The following is a 21,844-nucleotide window of genomic DNA, read 5'->3' as shown; positions in this document are numbered from 1 at the left end:
CAACCAGGTTGGAAGAGACCTCCAAGATCATCCAGTTCAACATATCACCAACCCCTATCCAATTAACTAGACCATGGCACTAAGTGCCTCATCCAGGCTTTTCTTGAACGCCTCCAGAGACAGCGACTCCACCACCTCCCTGGGCAGCCCATTCCAACAGCAAATGACTCTGTGTGAAGAACTTCCTCCCAACACCCAGGCTATACCTCCCATGGCACAACTTGAGACTGTGTCCCCTTGTTCTGTTGCTGGTTGCCTGGCAGAAGAGATTGACCCCCACCTGGCGAATCATAAGCTATTACTGTGTGATTGCATTTAGTGTACATATGACATGTTAGGAGAGCTACTTCTGAAAAATTAAGGGACAAGGATGGTCTGTAGCTAAAGTAGTGGAGGGAGTTGAGCTGTCTGAAATCTGCCATAAATGTATCATATACACTCTAGGAAGTAATTCCTCTCCCGTCAGCAAAACAGTAAAGGGACTTTCTTTCTTCCACACAGTATGCCTGCAGAGACATTTGTACACTAAGATTTTACCTCAGCTTGCTGCACCCTAACAGAAATATTAAGAACAACCAGTGCTGTGCCACACATGTAATCAGCTCCTGTCCAAAGTGACTTCAAAAAGCAGAGAGAAGTCACACTTCAACAGAAACACATTTCTTATCAAGGAATATTTATTAGCATCAAACTCTAGAAAAAAATACCAAAAATATTCCATTGTAGTCCTACCAAGAAGCAGAAATTAGTTTTAAAGTTCTAGGAAGCTATTGGCCAGAAAGCCTACGTCAAGTAATAAATAAGGCAGGGAAGCCTCTGAGAACAACACACTCAAGTGTGTGTTTGCCTGGCATGTGTAAAAGCCTAACAGGTATGTAAGATCCTGCCACGGAAAGAACTATCCCACCCAAGTCTTTGTCTCCTCACATTCACTCTGCTGATGTCCAGCTGCTTAACAAAGAGACAAGACAGTGAGCTCATTTTCACACCCAAGAGCAGTCCTATTCTCATCTGCCACAATGTGCTGAATGTCTGAGATCTCCCTCTGCAAAAACTGGCAGGTGTCCAGTCCCAGAATACACTTTTAGTATCAGGTATTTCCTTACTCAGTGCATTACATGCAGAGTTGCAAAAAAAAAAAAAAAAGATTTATCTTACAGATAACCTTAACCTTTAGCTACTGTGATTCTAACAGCCAGAATCTCTCCATAAGAATCACAACCATACTCATTAAGTGCAGCCCTCCCATGGCTGCACTGTAGAAGCACTGAGCTGTTCTTGTTTTCAGTATTATTACATCCTTCACTGGCTTGGTAAATGAGGGATGCCAGTACAGTTGGAACTTAAATTATGCAGCATACACTGCAATTATATTCAGTACCTTATAATTATATAATGTGCTTAGTGCTTCATTAACACAGGCAGCTGGTTGGAGTCCATCTTAAACTTACAAAGAGAAAGAAATTAAAAACTGAGGCTGTCACTTGGTGCTCACTTGCTCTCAAAAGCTAACACTCCGTGGCAGAGGCAACCTCTCATTTCAAAGGGTTGAAAAAATGCCAGACAGCCTGAAGTGCTTCTTTTTTGTTTTCATTTTCATACGAATCCTAAGCACTTCTCAGGAGAGAGGCAAGGATGGATGGGACAGTTTTATTTAGCATTTAGGAATAATCAATTACAAAAGGAATTCAAACTGTCATTTGTCAAATCCATTAATTCATTCATATTTCTGCCTCTCAATTGCATCATTACATGCAAACCCTAGAGAACCTGAGAACTAAAATTCCTGCTACAAAATCCCCAATCTTGCCTTAAACATTCTGCTGTAAGAGTTAATTCTGCAGTGTAAAAAGCTGCTGGTGTAAAACATTGAGTTTCGTGGGTTTGTTTATTTTGTACGACCTATTTGGTTGAGACTTTCTGAGGAGACATGCACGGTATTAACGTTGCTGTGTTTGCTTCCTTAAGTTCTCTCTGGGGACACAAATTTTGTCAGCAAAGTTCAGAGAGAAAATACTATTCTATGAGTGTTGATTAAGGGAATGAACACAGTCACATTGGCATTTTTGAAGTCCAGTGATACTGTGGGGTTTGTACATTTTTGTTTATTTGGAAGGTTACAGACTTAATACCGACAGCACAGGAATTCCTGTCTTCTCTTTTCACATATTTAGTCTGGGATAACTGTTCATCACAAAACCCACTCCCTTGTCATCTGCTTTTCCCTTCTTGCATGTATACCACACAACTACACGTTATACCTGCTCTTGCCCCAGTCTTTATGCCACTTCCTTTATCCCTTAAAAGCAGGCTTTGGCAAACAGTCTTTACTGAGTTAGTAGAAAGGCTGCAAGGCAGAAGGAAAAATAAAAATGCACAATTTCTTCGCCTAGGATGTTTAAGACAGTTACAATGCAATTACCCAACATATGCCAGGCTTACCCATTTCCCCACTTGCTGCAGAGCACATTTGCTTTGTCCATGCTTGTTCCTAATTCCCAGTGTCCTTAGTAAAGCATCAGAGGGTAGCATCAAAGGATTTTCTGGCCACCTTAAAGACTGCTGTCAAAGCAGCAGCTGGTGAATCTCTCCACACAAGTAGCTCAATGCTTTGCCAAGCACTGATATACATAAGCAAAGGACAAGCATGAAGGAAAGTCTTTGAACAAATGTTAAAGGGGTAGCATATTGCTCTACTTCTGTACCAGACACAATGAATCGTTAATGTGGAGGCCCTCGCAGCTGTGGAAGAAGAGAGCACATCTCACTGGGATTTCACAGGCAGACACACACTTCAGATTTCTTGCTGACTACAGAGTTGTACAGTCAAGCACCAAGACAACATTTATGCACCTTCTAGTGCATTCACATTCAGCACCTAAGAATCAAACAGCATTAGCTTCCCAAAACTTTAGGCTAGGAAAAAAGTAGTTGAAGATAAAGTATGCCTCTCTCTGACATCTGAGCTGAGAGCATTGAGAAAATGCAGCCATTTATTTAATTTCTGATGGGGGGGGGGAGGGGTCTCTGGCTGATTTTACACTTGAAACTGAAGTTCACAGCTCAGGTGCCCAAATTCCAGACAAACGCCTTCACAAAAATGAATGGGTTTCAGCGTATCAGTGAAACGAAGATGGCATGGTTCATAAACATTGGTATTTACAACACCCATAAGGTAAGGCTGACATGTCCTGCTCATTTTTCATTTGTAATTTTTTTTTTTAAGGAAATGAAGTTTGTTCCTTCTCAGAAATATTTTCTCAACAGCTGTACAAAAGCCATAGCATAGATTCAACACAGGCTGTCCTTCACTGTAGTAACAACTCCAGAGTATAAACAGTAGCAGCTGCAAGCTGTCAGTTACAATGTAATTACATGCTACATCAAATCCTTAATAAGCGAGTTTACCTGAGTGACAAAGGTAACCTATAATTCACATTGCTATCATCTAGGAGGTTTGTCACTGAACAAGAACATAGAGGCAGTATTACTGGGTGGTTTTGGAGTCTATTTTAGAAGCATGCTTTAGAGGAACCCAAGTTCAGCTTGCTTGATTGTTGTGCAGTTCAGGCGAGGATGTGGGAAAGAGAGAAACTGGACAATCCAGAATAACCAGATAACTTCTTGCCCTTTTTGCAAAGTTTATGTTTAGTACTGGTTCTGAAGGGTCATGCTGTAGGGCAGAATTTTACTTCAGACAATGACAGAAGTGCAGCCTGCCATTTTTTAATGACTCAGTGCATAACAATGGCATTGTTACAAAGCATTAGAATGAAGAGCACCTTAAAGCAACTGTTTGCATAAGTATGGGTTTATACTAATCTTCCTCTGGTATTCCAGGGACACCACAGCTGAGCAGCTGTCACGAAATGCTGAAAACATGTAAACAAAATACTGAGATGACTGTACAGAATGAGGGATTGTACAGAATGAGGGATGAGGTCATAGAAAGCAGCCCTGTGGAAAAGGATTTGGGGGTGCTGATGGACAAGAAGCTGGACACGAGCAGACAGTATGAGCTCACAATCCAGAAAGCAAATCACAACGTGAGCAGCATCAAAAGATGTGTTGCCAGCACATCCAGAGAGGTGATTCTGCCATTTTACTCTGCTCTGCTGAGACCTCACCGGTACTGCATCCAGCTTCGGAGTCCTTAATATAGGCAGGATATGGACCTGATAGACCAGGTCCAGAGGAGGGCCAGCAAAACAATCTTGGAGTTGGAGCACCTCTGCTACAATGACAGGCTGAGGGAGCTGGGGTTGTTCAGCTTGGAGAAGAGGAGACTCCAGGTAGACCTAATAGCAGCCTTCCAGTACCTGAAAGAGGCCTACAAGAAAGATGGAGAGAGACTGTTTGCAAAGGCCTGTAGTGATAGGACAAGGGACAGTGGCTTCTAATTAAAACAGAGCAGATTTAGATTGGATGTTAGGAACAGGTTCTTTACTATGAAGGTGGTGGTGTACTGGAACAGGTTGCCTCAGGAGGTGGGGAAGGCCATCCCTGAAGATATTCAAAGGGGGGCTTGACAGGGCTCTGGGCAGCCTGATCTAGTTGAGGATGTCCCTGCTTACTGCAAAGAGGCTTGGATTAGATGACATTTGGAGGTTCCTTCCAACCCAGACCATTCTATGATTTGAACCAAGGCTGGGAGACCAGAGTGGGAAAAAAACAGGAAGCTGATTCATTTGAGAGGGGCAAACCATTTCTTCCCCAAATACTAAACGTATGTTCCCTTTTCACATGTTCAAGCTCTCTGGGTTCTGCCCATAGCCATTTTAATTTCATTCACTATGGAATTCTATAAAGGAGGATTTTTCTGATGACTGTTTTTTGCATCTGTTAAACTTTGCAAATCCCATAAACTATGTAATACCTTAGAATATGTTGACAGATACACTTTACATGGAACACATTTTCAAGGAGTTCTTTGAACAGTAAGTGAGGCTAGGAATGGGCTGCCCAGGGAGGTGGTGGAGTCACTGTTCCCGGAGATGTTCAAGAGAAGACCAGATGAGGCACTTGGTGCCATGGTCTGGCTGATTGGTTGGACTGGATGATCTTGGAAGTCTCTTCCAAACTGGTTGATTCTATGACAGAAAAGGACAGTGATCTGGCATCTGCCAGGCAAGAGGCAACACTCAACTCCCTAAAGATTCAGGACAATTTACTTTGCAAGGGATTTTAGACAGCAACCTCCCACTGACATTAACAGTAATAAGGTTCCTGCACACCTTAGCCATTCTGTACTTAACTTACCAAAGTCTGTAAAATGTAGATGATGCTACTTGAAAAATAAGTAAAATTATAAGGGGTAAGCATACAGCTGGGCCTACAAATTAATGTCTCTAAACATCCTTAGAATTACAGTTATAATCATTCACATTTTTATTCACCAAGTGATCCTGCACAAGAAAGGAAACTAAAAACCGAAGGGCACCTCAATTCAGTCTTTGAACTGCCTAGATGCAAACACAGACCACCGTTACTGAAAGACAGATTAACTCTTCTTTTCATGGAGTACTTGCAAGCTCAGCTGGGCAGCTAAGCATTTACTGAGATTCCCTTTGTTTTCAGTTTGGGGGGGGGCGATTGCTTGAGGTTGGAATTTGCAAAGAGAAGCTGATTGGCTCAGCAAAGCCAAGAGTGTACAGCTTGACTGCTGGGAGGGTGCATTCATGGCCAATTGCACAGAGCAAAACACAGCAATACTTTTATCCATACAGTATTTCCACTTGGATAGTGCCATAAATATCTACTGGACTTTTTTTGATGTTGGTTACAGAAGGTGTAGGGAGGTGAAAACTCAAAAAAAGGTGAAAGTTTCCTCTCCGTTTGAGAAGAACAGAAGATAGCTATCTGAAGTACACCAAGCTACAGCAGTATTAATATGGCAGTAGTGACATCAACACATTTGGTACTGCTGCACCAGATGGGAAAATTCATTAAACTGGAGTGGACACAAGCAAGTGCTTTTAAGGGACATGGAGATGACCTTTCATTCCCCTCAATCTTCTCCTCCCTCACATATTTTGTTGTTGCTTATTATGTTTTAACAAGGCTACACTGAGATTTTCCTATCCCAGCTTGCTTCTGCTCAGAGGTGCATTTTGCTCAGGCTTAAAGCTGATTTAAGTCACTATGGCTGGTATGACAGCCAGCTGGCTTTAACAGTGGAACCACATTGCAAATGATCAAAGGAAATCTTTCACACTACAAGTCTCAAAGCCACAGGATGTAGAAAGACAACAGAAATTACATCTGATTGCAATTCAGAATTATATTGTGCACTGGGAAGGTAAAAGACATGCAAAATGTTTTTGAGTGATCCTGGTTAATCTGCTTCCTCTACACATACTGAGGAATCACATCTACATCAAATTAACAACACAGAATACTGATTTAAGATGACTTTATGAAGGAGAGTAGGGCATGTGTTTCATTCAGTCTCACAGCATCCTTCCCCCTACCCAAAACATGCTCTGTGTATCTAAAAGCAAGACTTAAGGCACAACAACATACACAAGGCACCATATCACAAAACCTAAGTCTCCTCTAGAAGGGAGACTACAAGAAATCTGAAAAATCTGTGTCGACAATAAAAGAAGGTGTTCACAGTTTGAATGGAAGCATGAATTCTATATCTGTCATTTTTTCTTCATATTTTTCTTCATCTGTGACCTCAATGCTTATAAATATGTAATGGGTGAGCGCCAGGAGGATGGAGCAAGGCTCTTCTGGGTGATGCCCAATGACAGGACAAGGAGCAATGAGTGCAAGCTGAGGCATATGAAGTTTCATGTAAACATGAGGAGGATTTTTTTTCTGTGAGGGTGACAGAACACTGGAACAGGCTGCCCAGGGGGGTTTGTGAAGTCTCCCTCTCCAGAGATATTCAAAACCTGCCTGGGCACGTTCCTGTGTGATCTGGTATAGAAGACCTTGCTTTGGCAGGGGAGGTTGGACTGGATGATCTTTCGAGGTCTTTTCCAGTCCCTGACATTCTGTGATTCTGTGATTTAAGGTACCCAGTTGTGGGAATGCAAGCCTAGTAAAAAGGTTTATTTGCTGTTACAAACAACCTCACAGATGTGGTAGCCTGCGCTTAGGAAGCCAAAACACAGCTTGGAGATCTAATTTTAGGATTACTAGACTGTAAGAAGTATGCTAGTTGTTGGCTCTCTAGTTGGATGATTAATTATGTTTGGTCCCTACATCCTACACTGACTCAATAGGGTATCTTTAACACTGGAAACAATTTTATTTATATTTACTGACAGCAACTGGATACTTAACAGTCTATGCCAGAAGCAAAGCCAAGTTCACCTTCAGTAAGCATCATATTGCCCTTTCTCCAAAGAATAAGCTGACAGCATCCTTGGCTTCAATTTTGCATAATCTGTAGTCAGAGGCAATTAAAAAGCCCAGATTTATATTAAGTAATCATCACATGTACATTCTTCAGTTAATAGATGTAAGTATAACCACAGATAACAGCATCCAGCTAACCTGAATGCAGGACTGCTGTAGAGAGGCTGGTTTCTTTAGTTTCAGCAAAGAAGGATCATTTATTTGCAGTTAGAGTAATTGTTTTTATGTCAGCTGTTTTGTTCATCATGAGCTTCTGTCACTATTAAAATCAGGCTGGTTTTAAATGGTGGTGTCAATTTGCATCACTGCTTTCCAACTTTTTCACTCCTATTACTTTATCTTGAAAAAACACAAATTTATCCTTTGATGGTTTCACTTTTATCAACTTGCACAGCAAAGCCCTTGATAATTCTTGCTGAATGCCTTTCTTAAAAAAACAGGACTGAAAAAGCTGTTTTATTCTCAAATTTAAGTGATTAGAGCAATTCCTCTACTACATATAATTTTATTACTCCCCTCCCTCTTGACTTACACCTCAGAAAGTACTTCTTCTAACTGTAATTGCACTGGAATGCTCTTCCTATCAGACAGGACAGGATTCTGTTGGTAAATTATTCCACAATCCATTCGTATGCTCTCAGCTCACTTGTGAAGCACAGCCCAAAGACCATGCAAGGTTCACCAAATACATGCATAAAAGTACTGTTTCTGGAAGGTTTTTGTAAGAAGTCTGAGCCCACAGCCATAAAAAACTGTAAAGAGACTACAGCAATAATTTGTAGGATGCTTTTTAATACAGATTTTTTGGTAAGACTAAACCAGGATTTAGTAGAGCAGAAATCTAATCTAAGCAGCAATAAACAGTATTTTCAATAGCACAGTACTCACAAAGGCCCTAAAGCAGGATAGCTGAAACAACATGGCATGGCAAGGTCACTGCAGGGAAAGCATTTGTCTGTTTCCACAAGACTTTGTGGAATGGAACTAAAAAAACCCTCTGCATATATGTCTTATGACTTCATCTAAAGCCTTCAAAATAAAATTGTCACAAATGTCACTGCACTTCCTGTTTAAGCTGCAAATAAGAAGTGAGCTTTGGTTTGGTTAGTTCTGGTTTGTGTCCTTTTTCCAAACAAATAAAGTGCAAATGAAGTGGCCACTCTCCTAAAGCAACTGCACAGAACCTAAACCATGGTAGATTATGACAGAGTGATCTAACACTTTTCTTAATAGAGCATTTAAAAGGAATTTTGCCTGGCCACTGAAAAATAGTTTAATTCTTCACATGTTTTAAAGATAAAGAAGTAAATCCAATTCACAATATATTATGGCTCTCTTAGGAACCTTTCCCACATGGCTATGATAGAAGTATCACTGAATTTAGCACAGGCTTGTGATACACTGGTAGATAATTTTTATAGTATGAGAAACAACAACATGACTTCATCTCAGACTCACTAAGTGCCCAGGCAGCGTCACATTAGGGTGACTTCTACCCCAAGCCAGTTAATGTTAGATAGAAGGATCACAACATCACTACTCCAACAATATCCTAATTTTCAGATCTCATGAGACACACTATTTTATATAGAAAGAAAAAAATGTAGCTGTTATTTTTAAACACACTGCCATTCCCACTCAAAACTCATTTTTACTATCTGATTGTACAGCACTGTACAACAGAGACTTTACAGGGTAAGTTTCATTATTCACAACAGGGAAATGCTGAGCACCTTTGCTGTCTCTGATAATACTGTTTGTCATCTTTCACCCATATCTCTTTACAGTTCATGCAAGGGTAACCAACACATCCTGCTTCTAAAACAATCTCTATCCACTGCCAGAGGAGAGTTAGAACAGCAGAGACATATGGACTCAAGCAAGAGGATCTGGTTTACTGGAATAAGTAGAAAGCAAATACATAATTTGAAATTCCAAGCAGAAGTTGATAAATCTAATGCTTCAGAACAATGCTATTAGAGGCTATCAAAACAGTAACATGTTATCAGCTAATTAACGCCTTAAACACTCTTTTGGGTCATTAGCCCTAAGTCACAAGAAACTGTCACCTCTTGAATCATCAACAGCATGTCTTGAAGCTGTTCAATATTTTTGGAAAGCCCAATCACACAGCAGCAAGTAACATGGCCCTTATCAGTTGGTGAGGTTGGAAGAGCAGAGTCTGCAGTGATAAGAGCACGAGGCCAGCGACTCTGGCAGGTTCTGACAGCCTGGCAAGCGTTTTACATCATCTGAAGCTCCAGAAAAAATGCACATGCTAAAAAATGCTCCCAGTTATCACACTTAGCTTTAGATTGAATATCAGCTCTCACATTGGTAACGAACAGAGTCCAGAGACCTAGGGAAGGTCAAAGCTGACTCATGCTCAGCAGGAATAGCTGATTTGATAAGCTGTTCCTTCTGCTGTGCGGAACAACGTGCATGCCAGGGCATACGGAATATGCGTGCAGAAGGTTAGCAGAGTGCACCTTTGTGTTTAAAGGTCCAGCTAGACTCCAACTGAATATAACATACCTGGGAGTAGATAAATTGTAAGACAGTAGTAGCATTATTGTTAATTTGTTTTTCTCTTTCCCACATACAAAACAGGAAATCATGCCAACATTTTAATCAGGATTTTAAGAAATTATCTGCTCTTTGTGGATTCTTCTGGTCTGTAAAAACAAGCAGTAGCACTTCCCTTCTCATTTAGTATTTACTATATACGGAAGCAAACAACCTGCTCCAGCAGAAGCACAGCATGGAAACTACATCATTTTTTTTCCCTCCACTCTTCCTACATATGAAACAGACTATGGAAATTCTCACATTGTCAGGATTATAGATCCACAAAATATGCATATTGAGGTTATCTGCTCCCTCACAACAGCTGTAGATTGTGCAGTAAGTGAAGACTACAAGTCCTGGCTTTAGGATACACAGTCATCCGCTTCTGCTGTTACTGAATCTGCATATGGGCTGTCCCAAACAGGCCACTGACTCCAACCCAAACATGCCAGCACAAGACAGAATAAGCTAGCCACTGGAGTGACTTTTTGTCTCTCCTCACCAAAGCATCACTACACATCACACTCAGCTATTACAGTAAGTTTTTACTCAGGTACAAAACCGCTGATGGGAGGAAGTTTTAACAATGATTAATAGATGCTATGCAAGCTACATTAAGCTTGGCCATCAGCCAAGTATCTGCAAGCCTCGTTCTACTTATGATATTAATAATTTGTCCAATGTCTTACCATTGCAAGTCCACTGGTGATGTTTATTTTATGTGTATTTTTAATTTCAAAAGCATAGAATGAATACCAGAGTCTATTTTCTCAGCTGTTCCAATTTCCATCTGCTTTCAACTGCAATGCAAAGTGGAAAAAAACTTTTGACAGGAGTGATAAAGGATTGGTATTACGCTTAATAGTCAGTGGTTAAAAACGTGGGTGAATATGAACTTTCTGAGCACTACCAACCAGGGTCACTGAGCTCTAATTATACTTTCAAAAGGAGATGCAGACTGAAGAGATACACTGAGATCACTTCCATCATTGAGAGTGATGTTGGTTATAAACAGTTTCAAAAGGTAACTAGGAACTTGAAAAAAAAAAAAGCATGACTTTGTCACTAAATAAGCCTATGGTCAATTCCAACTAACAAAGGCCAGTTCTTAGTTACCATAGCTAAAGCAGTTTTATTATTAAGAAATAAACCAAACAACACAACAACAACAAAAGCTCAAAAAACAAACAACAAAGTCTATTTTCTCTGCACTTTCTGTAACAAATCAAAGATTTTTGAAAGGGCTGAAAGAGCATTGAAAACTAGCAAGGAAATAAGTTTAAAAAGGAAAAAAGCTAAGATCACTCTGGTAGAAGGAATAAAAAAAATCCATACTACATCTCTGAAAGTAGTGACTGTATCAGACAGCCAGCAGAAGTCATAGAGAGGGTGACCAAGTACCAGATGCCAAAACTGTTCCAACAAGTGATTCCATATACATCAAACACATGACACAGAAGACCCTTTGTAATAGGAAATAGTAACAGAGGTGCTGGTTACTGCTTAAGATGAAACCCACATTTTGCATCAAAACCACAGACTCACTTTGTTTGTGTTGTAAGAAAAAAGTAATGCAAGGTTACTCTGCCAAATTTAAAGAAAGCCCAACACTGAATAATTTCTATAGATGGAAAAAACAGTCCTGGCATGAAAATACTGTGTGATGTGTGGTAAGGGTACATTTCCTAACTGCAGTCATACCTCTTGTTTACCACAAAGTCCACCTAGCTGGGAGGCATGACTTTTTATCACAGAATTCCCAGTCCCTCCTCTACAAAGAATATGTCAGTTATCTCTGCTTTTTGTTTTCATTACATAAATTAAATATTTACTAGTTGTGCTGCTGGAACAGTGACTATGCGCCAGGCTGCAAGGTCCCATTCCCACTGGTAAAATACTGCATCTGATGGCCCTTCAAGCTTCACCAATCTTTAGATTTGTCCCAGGAGCAGGAACTCATAGCTGGAGACATGGAACTACAGGAGGCATGATAGGCCATTGACGAAAAGACCTAGTTTTAATCATAAAACTGCTATAAAACACAAACCAAAACTAACAAAATACAAACAAACAAAAAAGAAACACAAGGAAAAAAAAATGTAAGTAGTCATATTTAAGCACATACAACAGAAAATTCCTAAGTAAAATAGAGACCATCCTAACATGCAGAAAAAAGCCACAGCTTGTTGCAATACCAATTTCAATGTTCTAAGCTCTTGCTTAGTTTATCTTTTGTATCAATCAGGCACTCACTTGGGCTTCTAAAAACCCATCAGACATAAGCTCCCACAAAATGCAGCCACCTCAGTACTCCAGTTTCCATGACTCCAGCAAGCCCTGCTTATTTTTCTTAGCAGAAGAAAAGCTCTTACAATTGTAAAAGACATGTCCAGTTGCCTTTCTCGGAGGCCACCATGCTGCAGAAGCAACAAAATGACTGTCTTTGCCAATGGAAAGGATTTCAAACTAGCAAGTGAACAAAATGCTCTTGCTGTCGCTAAATGAAAGATTTAGTTTTCATTTCCTGTGAAGCTTATTTCACCAGTTCATCTTGTATCCACATGAGATTTTTGACCTCAGGAGAAAGGATAGCAAGGCCAAACAACACTGGAGAAAGGTGAGGCTGGAGAGGAGCATAGCTCCCATCCACTGAGACAGGCAAGAAACTGGAATGGCAGGTGGTAAGGCCAGTGCACATTTTGGAGGAATGCAGAGCACCTTTCCTACAGTCAAAGGACAGTAATGAAGAGAAGGGGGAAACTTCTTTACCCAGAAAGATCACTCCAAGGTTTGTCGCTATTAAGTGTGATCTAAGTCTGTCTGCTGCAGAGAGCTGAGCTATGGTGAGAAGAACACTGTCTCAGGACACTGCAGTGCCATTCTCACACAGCTCTACAGGAACGTGCTTTCTCAATGGGCACTGTCATGAAACACTTCCCAACAGACTCTCTGACACTTCCTACCCTCAGCCCAGACTTGACATGTAACGGTGACACTGCCCAGAAGGCACAAATGTCAACAGCTCTCTGCAGCCTGGCTGTCAATAGATTAATGACTCCATGCTACAGCCTTTTATAAATGACACTGCACATCTCTGACATTCTAGGGCCCTGTGCATCTACCACCACAGTTAGCGTCTGCAAGTAGAACCGGAACAGGCTCCTGCAGGTTTGTACAAGAATTCCTTTTCTCCAGCTAGACAGAAGTATCCACACAAATCACAAGGCCTGAAACATTTTGTTAACAGGCTGTGCTAGTTAAAACTTTCATTTTTGCTAGGAACATTCTGATTTTGGGTACCTGCCTGTGCTCCTGAGGCTCCTACCGAACTCTGTCCGTTATCATTATTGTTTACGTTATTGGCGGGAACACTGGCTGTGTTCCCAGCACTTGGAGAAGGAGGGGCAGAGGCTGGCAAGGGGGAAGCCGATAACTGTGTTCCCTTGTTTTGCTGTGAAAGAGACTGCTTCTGAGACACAGAATTTTTCCTAGCTCTTACAGAAACTGGTTTTGAATTTTTCACCAATAATGCCAAAATTAATATGAATATTAAAATCATGAGGCAAATATTAAAAATTGTGAGAAGAAAAACAGTTTTACATGAGCATGTACCTAGGCAAACAGTTGGAATTCCTGTCTTAGGCTGAATAACTCTCATTAGAGCCATATTTAAAGCAGAATTTCCATTGATTGTCACATTATTGACCAGAGCTCCTGTAATGTCCTTGGTAATATTCTCAGAGATATTAAAACCAGCATAACCAAGAATAAAATCACCCCAGCTCCAGAACATATCTGAAACCTTAGCTTTAGCCTTATTATAAGCCAGATCAATGAAATAAGCAACAATTTGAGCTTTTATCCAATTAAATGCCAAGTAAACAAAACCAGACCAGAGCAATGCACCAACCAAATACAATAGCTGCTTGATCAGTTTCATCTTAATTCCCAGAGCTAATTTCCACTCACTGAAATATCTAGCCCCACGTTGGGAAAGCCAATTAAAAATGTGATGGTTTGGGGGTTACCCCACCCCCCCACACTTTTGTATTTGCCCCAGCTAACTCAGACAGACCCTGGGAATATAGATGAAGCAATTTATTTACAGCTAGCAGAATTTACAAGCAGCTATTTACAATATATACAGTTATATACAATTATATACAGTAATATACAAAGGATAAACAATATGAAAGCACAACTCCCCTCCCAGAAACCTGAGTCCCCAGGAGGGGCTCTCAAACCACTCCAACACCTCCCCCCGACCCTCTTAACCTTACCCCAGTTCTCAGGAAGAATAGAGGTGCAGCCAAGAGGTTAGGGAGCAAGGTTAGTAGGAGCAGGGTTAATGAGATGTGACCAGGTCAAAGGCAAAAGCAAGAGTGAGAAACAAAATGGAGAAAAAGTCTTTCTTCTTCCCAGAGTTCTCAGCGTGACTGTGAGAGAAGTTGACATCAATTGTTTTCATTTCACTGCCCGTTATCTAGTTCTGTTACCAAAACATTCTAGCTTGCTTCAAACTAGCACACAGGCTCTCCAGCAAGCTGGAGTGCTGCTGCTTTCCTGGAAACTACATGACTAGTTCAGAAGGCTACTTGATCCTTCTCTTGGCCTGCTTTGGCCTTGACTGAAGAGCTTCCTTTCTCAGTTGTCTCTTGCTGCCACCTCCCTTGCCACAAGAACCTGCAGCTGTTTGACCTGCTGCACATACCCCAGTGAAGTTAGCCTTCCCTCACATTTCTTAAGAAGCATTTCCATAGCTTCAACATGCCATTAGAAGGATCTGCTACAAATAGCTTACACCAGGATTCTCTTCGAAACAGGCAAAATTGTTGATAGGCTTCTTACAGTGTTTATTTAAACCAATGGCAAAGGATGGAGTCTGACATTACTTGGATGAAAGTTACATGTAGCCACAGAAACCCCTATTTGAGAAGGGACATACTGTGAAAACATTCTACAGAAACCAATCCTGCTCAAGTATCCACTTCTGATCAACCACTTACACACTGAAGGAACCAATCTGCCAGAAAGGCTGATGCTTTTGAAGACCGATAGCATTAAATGCTTGGCAAGGCTGCATAAAGCACTCCCAAATCACACAAGTTACTGCCCTTAGGAGAAGGGGAAAGAGAAGAGTGTTTTCTCAAACCTCTGCAGGCACTAATGATTTTGAACCACATAGCTTTCCTGATAGATTTGAATACTAACTAGTGTAACTGAGGACTTTTTAAATCAATATCCTCGAATGTACTCTTGTTACAATTTTTAAACAAGAAGATAGCACTATTTCAATATTCAAAGGATGAGAGTGAGTATGGATCTCATAAAGCTTCTCTTTTTATTTTAAAAGGTTCAAATGTATTAAGCTCACTTTAGGGGCTCCCTTTCAGCTACTGTTAGAGAACCTCAGTCTCCACAGGCTTCACACTTACAAATCCACTGATACTATCTTGCAGGAAGTAACCTTAAATATACATGTATGATAATCAAGTATTGCACTCACTCAGCATAGGCTATGCTAAGTGTTCCAAGTACACCTGCTAGAACAAATAAGCCCAACAGCAACTTCTTTCCCCTGTATGTTCCCTTTGGAGAAGTTGAGCAACAGAGGTGTAAACCTAAGATTAATGTTTGAAAGGCTGAGGGAACACTGGAGTCTAGGTAGCTAGTTACTGCACACAGTTGTGCAGAAAACCTGCTCGCCCTTTCTGCAAAGTTTTCTCTCACACCATTGCCTTTGCACAAGAGACAACTGTTTCCAGCATCCCTTGAGTTACGCTTCTAGCTCATCAGTGACTGAGAATGATGTCATTGAGGAGTCCACAAATACAAACTTTTATACAGCTGGATTTGAATAGCCTTTGCTGCTCCTATCTTCAATGCTGCACAATGAAAGGAAGAGTCTACTTTCTTCAGCAGACCAGATAGATCTAAGCCTTCTGAAAGAGATTTTGCAGTATATACTTGAAGCCTCCTTTCCGAAGTGCAGTGCAAAGACTTTCAGACAAACAAGTGCTGCCTTTGTAAGCAAAATCCTCTACTTTAACTTCTGACTGAGTTCAAGCTAGAACAGGCACTAAGTCAGTAGTAATGACTCCTCAGCAACATGAACAGGACAGACTTTTCACATGTGTTTTGAAAGTGCAGAGCTTTCCTTGAAAAAAATGGTAACAAGCAGCAGGTGTTCTTAAAATTTGTGTCTTTCCCTCGGGTCTTTCAGGGAATATTTTTGCCTACAGATCTCAGCACCAAGTAGACTTGGATTTCTCATCTACAAGTATTAGAAGTAAAACATTGGCAACCAGAGCATGTTTTTATAGTGATGTTTAATATTTGTCATGTGAGGATGATGCTTGCTCATGTAACTAACTCCTGCTCTAGCTTATCTACAAAAGGGCTTTCTTGCAGAGAATACACCAATTAACAAGAGCAACAACTTCAGATTCCACCCAACATGTAGTAAGTATCAGCTCAACAGTGAAACCCTAGGACCAGTCATGTTTCTATAACATGCAGCCAAGAAAAGAAGAGGACTGCTGTGACCACGTAAGCTTCAAGCTCAGGTAGACTCAAACTGCAAGAGTTTCACCATGATGTTTCAACTGCACTTCTCCATTCAAAAGGCCCAATGACCATCAGCTTGAGAGGAAGAGCAAGGTTTGTCATCTCAAAATACACTGGATTTCCAAAATCAATCCATGAACCAAAGTAAATATACACTACTTGGTTCCCAGTTTCTCATTTTAGCAAACATATTGGGCCACAGTGAAAAAAAGCCACTACATCTTTTATACCTTGCATACACTGAATGTCTTTACTGCTTGTTGTTGTCAGATTTTCACTTTTAGGCTGATGTACTCAGGACCAGTCAAGTTACAGAAAATATAATAGTTGAGGCCTTCCTGAGAAGGAAAAGGAACAAAAAATCCCCAAACAAAAAAAACAAAACAAACAAAAAACAACCCTGCAAAACCCCAACCCTTCAAAAATATCTCCCCTCAATATAAATCTTCTCAACAAATCTAAAGATTAAACTGCTAGGAGTGAAAAAAAAATGGTAGGGAAACAGATCTGACAGAAGTGTTTTAACATAACTAAATTACTGGTCCTTAAAAGAGAGTAATTGCACATACAAAGTCATTTATCAAAAGCAATTGGCAGACTTTGGGAAAGAAGCCAGCATGTGTATAGGCCTAATTTAGCTATTTGCATATTAAGAAGAAAATAATTGGAGGGTTGGACACTGAATGGAAACCATCTCAGCTCATCCAGAACACTGTAGGTTGTTAAGTGACTGGGGGAGCCCTGTGTCATCCAGCTCACAAACCAAGCTGAGTGTCTAAGCAGGTGCTTGTGGTTAAGCACATAAACTCCACCTATAATTAATGTCTACACACAAGCCTTTATAGATTGGAAGCTATATAAAGGCATCAACTGATCCATATGAAATTTTGACAGGTAGATTTTTTTCAGGAACACATACACAGTATCTTGCAGGCAGAGACGAACATGTGCTGTCAGTGCTCAGAGGCAGCTCAACACAACAGCACAGTGCAGCACTGTTCCAAACAAGAAGTCACATTAAAGCCTGCACCTATGACAACAGCATCATGGGCTCCTGTTTCCAGGCTGGTTCAGAGAATAGGCAGGTGAACTCTGTCTACAGCACAGACACAAGGACACCCACCCACAAAAGACAAGGTTAACATACTTTTTGTTGTCCTAGTTGCAAGAAAAAGGATCAGGAAAAAGCATGATTAACCTCAACAAAAACAAAACAAAACAAAACAAAAACCCCCAAACTACTCAAAGTGCAGTTTGATAAGGGGCTGTGCTTCTGGTGTTGTGTATGACAATTGATTTGAGTCATCATGCAGAGTCATTGTTTATGATGTGGCACATACCAACTGGGGGAACAGTGTGGTGTCATAAGCATAAACTTACCTTCCTAGCTCTTCCCCAATTTCATAAACATCCTCCACCTTCTGTTCCTTGAACAAGGCCATGCTTGGACTTTTCATTGATGCACAAAGGTGATGCAACTAGAATACTAAGAAAGACAGACATTCGTTACAACCTTCCTACAGGCAAAGGATCAGGAAAACATTTTTGGTGCAGCCACTTTGCATCCACTGCAGCTCATTCACAGCCAAAGTCACCACTGATCAATCAAAAGAATTAATTTATCAGTTTCAGTCAAACAGTGGGGGTCAAGTCTGAAAAGCAGTGAACACCTCTAAGTGAAGAAGGTTCTTGCCTCTTACTGAAATACTTGAGCACATACTTAACCAGAAGCATAGAACACATCTTGAAATATGAATGTGATGGAGATAAAACAACTAATTAATAATTAACAAACTTATGGAGAATAAAGCATCCATGTAACACTACAGAGAGCTAGCATTAGACTCAACATTACAGACTTTGTAATTAAAGTGTCAGCAGACACCATGAACCAAGGACACCACACAGCTGAGCTTCCTTTTTCACATCAGGCAGTGTTTCTGCAGCATACAGGCAGGACAGCAAGTGAAAATCTGAACTGCTGCAGCAAAAAGACATTGTGATTCCATCTACAGGGTTTTAATTGCAACATCTTCAATCAAGCACTAGACATTTCAAATGAGCAAAACAAGCTGCATTTGTTGTATGCGTTATGCTATGTAACTCTGAATTCTGTTTCCTGAACACAATCTTCTCAGTTGATAAGCTCTGAGAAGTCTGAAAAGACAAGCCTCACATTGGTGCATGTGAGCATTACAATGAAATCCAACTATATTGAGCCACACAATTTTTCCTACCCAATATAATGTACATTTCCTTATCAATCCCAGATGCCATTTCTTCAGAGACACTGGGGACTTCCAAGTTCTGTATTTCTTTACAGGTCCTGTGTGGTTTTACTAACAGTTTTTGGTATCTGACTGTGTCACGCTAAGGAGCATATTTCACAAGCAAACAAAGCCCCATTTTGAGCCTTAAGAGATAAGTTCAATTCACTGTTGCAAGAAGAACCAGCTATTTTGACAAGTCAGCAGACTTCTTATAAAACAGGAGAAAACATCAGAGAGCAATTGCAGGGTTCCTGCCAATCTGAAATGCACATACTTTCAAAGACTCTTCTCTTACTAAAGCTTATACCATAAGCAGCAGTTGCATTGTAAAAATACAGCAACTTGTCAAAATGCATCCAGCTTTCATCACACACTCACCTCAGAAAAAAGACGGACTGCTCTCTTTTACCCATCCCTTTTTATATACCATTGGCTCTTGACACATGGGAGGTATGGTGAGCGCCAATTCCAATTTCTTTCTGAATATGCTCCTTCTATTACTTCAAAGGAACAGAAATGCTCTTGGCACTTGTCTGTGTACTTTCTGGATGACATTAGCAAAATTTAGACATTTGGACAACATTTTTTGGAGCACTTTATCTGAAGCAGAAGGGCTACAGCATCGCTGGAAGCAGCCTTGCTCTTCGGGCTCCACTGCAGGCACGATGGCTCCTTCAAAGGCTCTGCGAAATGTACTACACTTTCATTAACTGATCCGTTAAAGCTCCACATTCAAAACTCTGCAATAGAGACAAATTTGCCTCCCACACTTTCCTGTCTGTGTTCTAGCAATGATCTCTCTTATCTAGCCACTTAAGGTGAATGATATAAAAAACACACACGTTGTGACTGAAGACCAGAAAAAACACAGCACTATTCAAGTGTATTGTAGGAACTGTCACTTGGCATCAGTGAGTCTCGACTAAACACATGGCAATGTGGCTTGTTATTTTCACTTCTGCTTTTCATTCCCATGCTTTCTCAGGTGTTTTCTGACTGAAGCCAAGTTAACTATTATGCCACTTTACTCATTAATTCCTTTCCTAAAGCCACATTCACACCTGGGACAAAATTGTCTTTTTCCTCTCAATGAAAATATTCTGCTTTGTAAACGAATTGTATTCCTCACATGACCTTCCATAATCTCAGAGAAAGCTCACCAACCAATAAGCTTGGTTTCTCAGGGCTTGAAGCTACAGTCAGTAAACATTTTAGCAGCATTTAGAAGAATGAGGACATCTCTGACCTACTGGCTCCACGCTGAGTTAATGTAATATTGCTTGATTTCAGGGCAGGATTTTCTGAAGTGTTTATGCAAAACTTAGTTCAGCACCCACAGACTTGAGAAAAAAAAAGGTGATAAAGCCAAGCCTTGCTGAAAACTTGCTGAAAACCTTTTGCTCATCTTGATTTGCAAGATTAAGTTCTGAGACTTTATAAAAGGCAATGCCCACATATTAAGAGATACTGCTGAGACTTGCCCAAAGATTAAATCATTCAAGATGACTACCCCCTTCATCAGAATCCAAGGTACATGGCTATTAATAACACTAATGCAAACACACCTAAAAGAAAACCATTGTTCTACAACAGAGAGAGTTTGTCATTCAGAAGAGCAAGTTAAAAACATTGCTTTGAGGATGGAGAACCAATTCCCACACCTCTGGGAACACTGCTCTTCATGTTTGACTGATAAGTTTAATCATTTTCTGTCATCCTCCAAAGAACATACCTACTTCTGCAGATATGTAGAACCAGATCATTTTCACCCCTTCTGCTGATCTTTTAACTTACAGCCTTGTAATGCAAAGGTCAAACCACCGAGGTTACTCTCAACACCAAGAAACCATTCAAGTATCCAAGTCAGCCTAGAGTATTGTTTTTGAAGACTGAACAAGAAACTATTCCAAAGTGTTCAGATTCTTATATCACACCTCTGATCTGTTGGTGTTTCCCATGTCCATCACTTTGCATTATCCTATACTGCCTTCCACTCTCATTATTTCTGATCTCTCATTGGCTCACACCCAGTAGTCTCAAATGCCCCAAATAGATCCCACACTTGATGATCCAAGACAATTGTCATTAGCAAATATACACCATAAAGAGGAATAATAAAAATATAGTCTTCAAGCACTTCAAATTCATCTAAGAATGCTACTCACAAGGATGACCATAACCCTCCTCTGACATTAGGTTATTTCACATTCAAAGATTTCACCAATAATGCCCTTGTTCAACTCCACTTGCCAGTACAGAGCACAAATATATGACAGTAGGAATGAGAACCTCAAATTTTTTCTCCAGTTGGATGATGATTTCCTTAGTGAAAACAGACTGAATTAGAGAGAGTTGTCATCTTGGACAAATTCAGAAAAGCTGTACATTCATGATCTGCAGAAATAGCAAAGCCTACTTCGTTTTCTGACACAGACTATGCCAACATTTCTGGCACATGATCCCAAACAACATGGTAGGACTATATGGTCAGGACCATTCCAATTATTTAGGGTCTGCACCAGAGATCTTTAAAAGCAGAAGGATGAAACAATCTGTTGCAGTAAATTTTTTATCAGACCAGAACTTCAAGAGCTCTAAGGTAACCTGTACCAAAGAGATAAACCCTGTGTTCTCCTGCAGAACATGCCAGGTCTATTCCTCAATTAGCTATGCTGGGGACATCTCTTCCAGATCAGTCCCTATGCTTTAGTACTCCCACCAGTGAGCAGTTTAACATGAAGGCCAGCTTCTACTCAGCAGTCACACTGCTCACATCTTTTCACCCAATCAATAAATGGACTTCAACTTTCACTCCGGTATCCCACTCAAGACATAACAAACACCATAAACCCACAAGTATTGTTTATCCTATGCAAATTATTTTCCTACAGGTATGTAACAAAGCTGTTGCAAAATCAGAAATAGAATATAGACCTTTGAGATTCAAGATTCAAGCATTTAGAAACACATCCTGCCTAATCACTTCAAGCCCCTAAATTCTGACATAGCATAAAACCAGACCTTCCTTACCCAAGAAATCACAGTATCTCCCACTGTGATTTAAGGCA

General features: G+C 40.4%; 1 protein-coding gene across 3 annotated transcripts in view; it reads right to left on the bottom strand.

The window, feature by feature from the left end:
- The window catches only part of DAPK2 (death associated protein kinase 2), a 49,177-nt gene that overhangs the window by 24,556 nt on the left and 2,777 nt on the right, over positions 1-21,844 (bottom strand). For all 3 annotated transcript variants that reach the window (XM_064157377.1, XM_064157376.1, XM_064157375.1), the window contains exon 2: positions 17,887-17,992. In XM_064157377.1, the coding sequence (XP_064013447.1) occupies positions 17,887-17,963 (77 nt within the window). In that variant the 5' untranslated portion in view covers positions 17,964-17,992. The remainder of the gene's footprint in view (positions 1-17,886; positions 17,993-21,844) is intronic.

The sequence above is a fragment of the Pogoniulus pusillus genome, chromosome 17 (genome assembly GCF_015220805.1).
Source record: "Pogoniulus pusillus isolate bPogPus1 chromosome 17, bPogPus1.pri, whole genome shotgun sequence".
NCBI classification, from domain to species: Eukaryota; Metazoa; Chordata; class Aves; order Piciformes; family Lybiidae; genus Pogoniulus; species Pogoniulus pusillus.
Note: the sequence above shows the minus strand (reverse complement) of the source record. Positions and strands in the feature narration are given on the sequence as shown.